The 2,992-nt window shown below is 29.9% G+C and overlaps 1 protein-coding gene across 1 annotated transcript; it reads left to right on the top strand.

The window, feature by feature from the left end:
* The first annotated feature begins 1,227 nt into the window (after positions 1-1,227).
* On the top strand, positions 1,228-2,121 carry LOC143917704 (phospholipase A1-like). Its single transcript, XM_077439284.1, has one exon. The coding sequence runs from the start codon at positions 1,228-1,230 to the stop codon at positions 2,119-2,121; it is 894 nt and encodes a 297-aa protein (XP_077295410.1).
* The last annotated feature ends 871 nt before the right edge of the window (positions 2,122-2,992 follow it).

The raw sequence follows: 2,992 nt of genomic DNA, 5'->3' as shown, positions 1-2,992 counted from the left end.
ATAACATCCTCATGCACCATTGAGCAGTATGTCAACGAGGACATGTTCATGGTCGGTTCGAGAATGTGTGAGTACCGCTCATTTACTGATATTCAATGCCATAATATAATTTTTAACAATCTCTCAATGTTTGACAGTCCCTTTCCACGTGGTTTAGTGTAATCATGCATAATAATAGTGTTCCAATTTTTTAAGTGCTCTTGTGTAATATTTTAAATTAATGTGTTCTAACATACATACATACATACATACAAACAATTCGATCTAATTCATGTACTTGTATTCTTTCAGTTACCAAACTAAGTTTTAATAGCTGTGTCTTATGTTTTATTAAATTTCTCACTACCAAACTCATATATGTACATATAGAAAATATATTATAAAAAACTCCTTTAACTATAAATTAACTAAAAACCTTTAGAAAAAAGTATTCTAAAATTGATTATTTTAAATTTAATTTTTCCTTATTTAAATGTATTCATATAATACATATGTACAAGCAAAATCTCAAAACACATATTTACAATTTAAAATCTGTTTCAAGACGATATTAGAAAAATATATCCATCATAATTTAAGTCTTCATTATATGTAGTACTTTATTTTATAAAAAACTAAATATCATCTTAATTAACAATACCTTTCAAGACATTTTTTTATAAATAAACTGCTTTCCTTTATTTATTTATAACAATTTTGCCATAGTGACATTACAAAGTAGTTCCAAGTCGTCACTATGGTTAAAAAAAAGAAAAATGTACATATACAATGAGATGAAAATAAAAAAAAAAAAAACAAGCATAAATATAAAACAAATACAATAATGTAGATGATTTATATGTATATCTTTATATTCCAAAATTTATATCGTTATAAACATGTTTTATGTTCTTAAAATAATGAATTACATTTTATTACACTCTAGACGCATTTTTGAATAATAGACAAAATACATCTAAGTAACATATGTACACATTCTTCATTTATAAATTGTCTTAGTTGGCTATTTTTATTCCATTACTAAATAAATAATTGTATCCAGAGAGAGTGCTATATGCTCTCTCCTTACTGGTGAACGACACGCAAACCGATTTAACTGTTAAACAGAGCGCGTTTTAAAACTGGTTTTGCAATGATTCCCGTTAAACAATATCGCAAGGAAAGGGATTATAATATTATTACTACAACATTTTAACCGTCTTGTATATTTTTCAAAATTTAGGTAACATGATGATGAAGATACAAGACTTTGGACTACATTTACCGTTCAACAACAAGATAAAGGACGATTTAGATACAATGTCTATCATTTGGCACACGCCCAGTGAAAGTTTGAAATTCAAAAAAGCCAGGCATATATCTCAAAAGTTTGATTTCGAAAAACCAACTGTACTGATTATACACGGCTTTCAAGACGAACCAGCTTCTATGATGCCACTATCATTGGCATATCATGATTATGGGAGTTATAATGTTCTATTAGTTGACGCTAAGAATGTAATAACAGGAAATTACATTTATTCGGCCGATATGACGCAGTACATCGGTAAAATGTTGTCTGAGTTTTTGATTGAACTTTTCGAATTTGCAAGGTATGATCCAAAGAGAGTACAACTGGTCGGAATGAGCCTAGGAGCTCATGTCGCCGGATGGACTGGTTATTATTATAAGGTGTTAACGAAGACAAAATTAGGACGGATCACAGGAATCGATCCGGCAGGTCCTTGCTTCTCCAATAACGACTTGACAAAAGGTCTGTACAGAGATCATGCTGATTTTGTTGATATTATCCACACGAATAAGGGATTACGAGGTATGGTAGAGACTTTGGGACACGTGGACTTTTTCGTGAACGGTGGAGGTCCTAATCAGCCCGGTTGTTCCGAGTCTTCTTGTAGTCATGGCAGAGCCTTTGAGCTGTATCTTCAGTCTGTTCGAAACTCAAGTAGTTTGGTTGGAAGAAGATGTGGTTCTTTGATAAAATTTTCGGATGGTATGTGTAACGACAATAATATTTTGAATATGGGTCTCAATTCATCAACGAACTCCAGAGGTCAATATTATTTGAAGACATCGTCTGCTCCGCCTTTCGCTTTGGGTTTGGATGGTTGTACTATATGATTTGATATTCAAGTGTAGGATAATTCATGTTAATTTAAAGAAAACGATCAATATCCCTAAATAAATATGAACCAAAGAGCCCGTTAGTTTCAATGATCACTTACAGTGGAATTTATTATATCGCACACCGGCGAGAATAAAGTCACAACTTATAAAACCTAACTTTACAGGATGTTAATGAAAGCACATTATTAAACTACTGTCATTTCCAAAAAATTAACAATAAAGATTTCACAGAAAAAATAAGTTTATTTCGTCATAATTGTGGGGCTATTCTCGCCGGTGTGTGATATGTATGTATGTACTAGGTATATTAAATTTAATTTTAAATCGTCAACCAAAGTGGTTAATTTTTTTCTATTTATTTGTTTATTAGTATATGTTCAAATAATAAATAAAATAATTTATTTCTAATATCGAATTCATTTTAATATGAATACATTTTTGCCATTTAGATAACGTTAATGGTTTTAAGTATTGAAATGTAGCATGATTATAATATGTATTTAGTTTTATTTCTCCACATTTAACTAATTTTTATGCGAATACATATGAGCCGTTATAATTGAAAATGACGTAAGTCCACTTTCCTTATTTTGAGAAATATCTCGCAATACATTAAATATCATATAATGTTTTGGGTTTAAAAATATTTAAAAACAATGGTGGCCTGTAATACGTTTATTCTGCTTCTCCGAGATTCTACACTAATTAAAAGAAGTGATAACAGTGAATTAAGTCAATCAAAAAAATTGTTTTTGAACTAAAAATTGGACTTCGCCACTTTCAAATATAACGGCCCATATATACACATATATGTATATGTAAATACAATATTGTCTATGTTTTTAAGTATTCGTATTTTTTTTCA

The sequence above is a fragment of the Arctopsyche grandis genome, chromosome 10 (assembly GCF_051622035.1).
Source record: "Arctopsyche grandis isolate Sample6627 chromosome 10, ASM5162203v2, whole genome shotgun sequence".
Taxonomy (NCBI): domain Eukaryota; kingdom Metazoa; phylum Arthropoda; class Insecta; order Trichoptera; family Hydropsychidae; genus Arctopsyche; species Arctopsyche grandis.
This window is presented reverse-complemented; position numbering and strand designations above follow the sequence as displayed.

Excerpts from the sequence above, each read along its gene's own strand:
- LOC143917704 (XM_077439284.1), top strand. The coding sequence starts at position 1,228 with ATGATGATGAAGATACAAGACTTTGGACTACATTTACCGTTCAACAAC.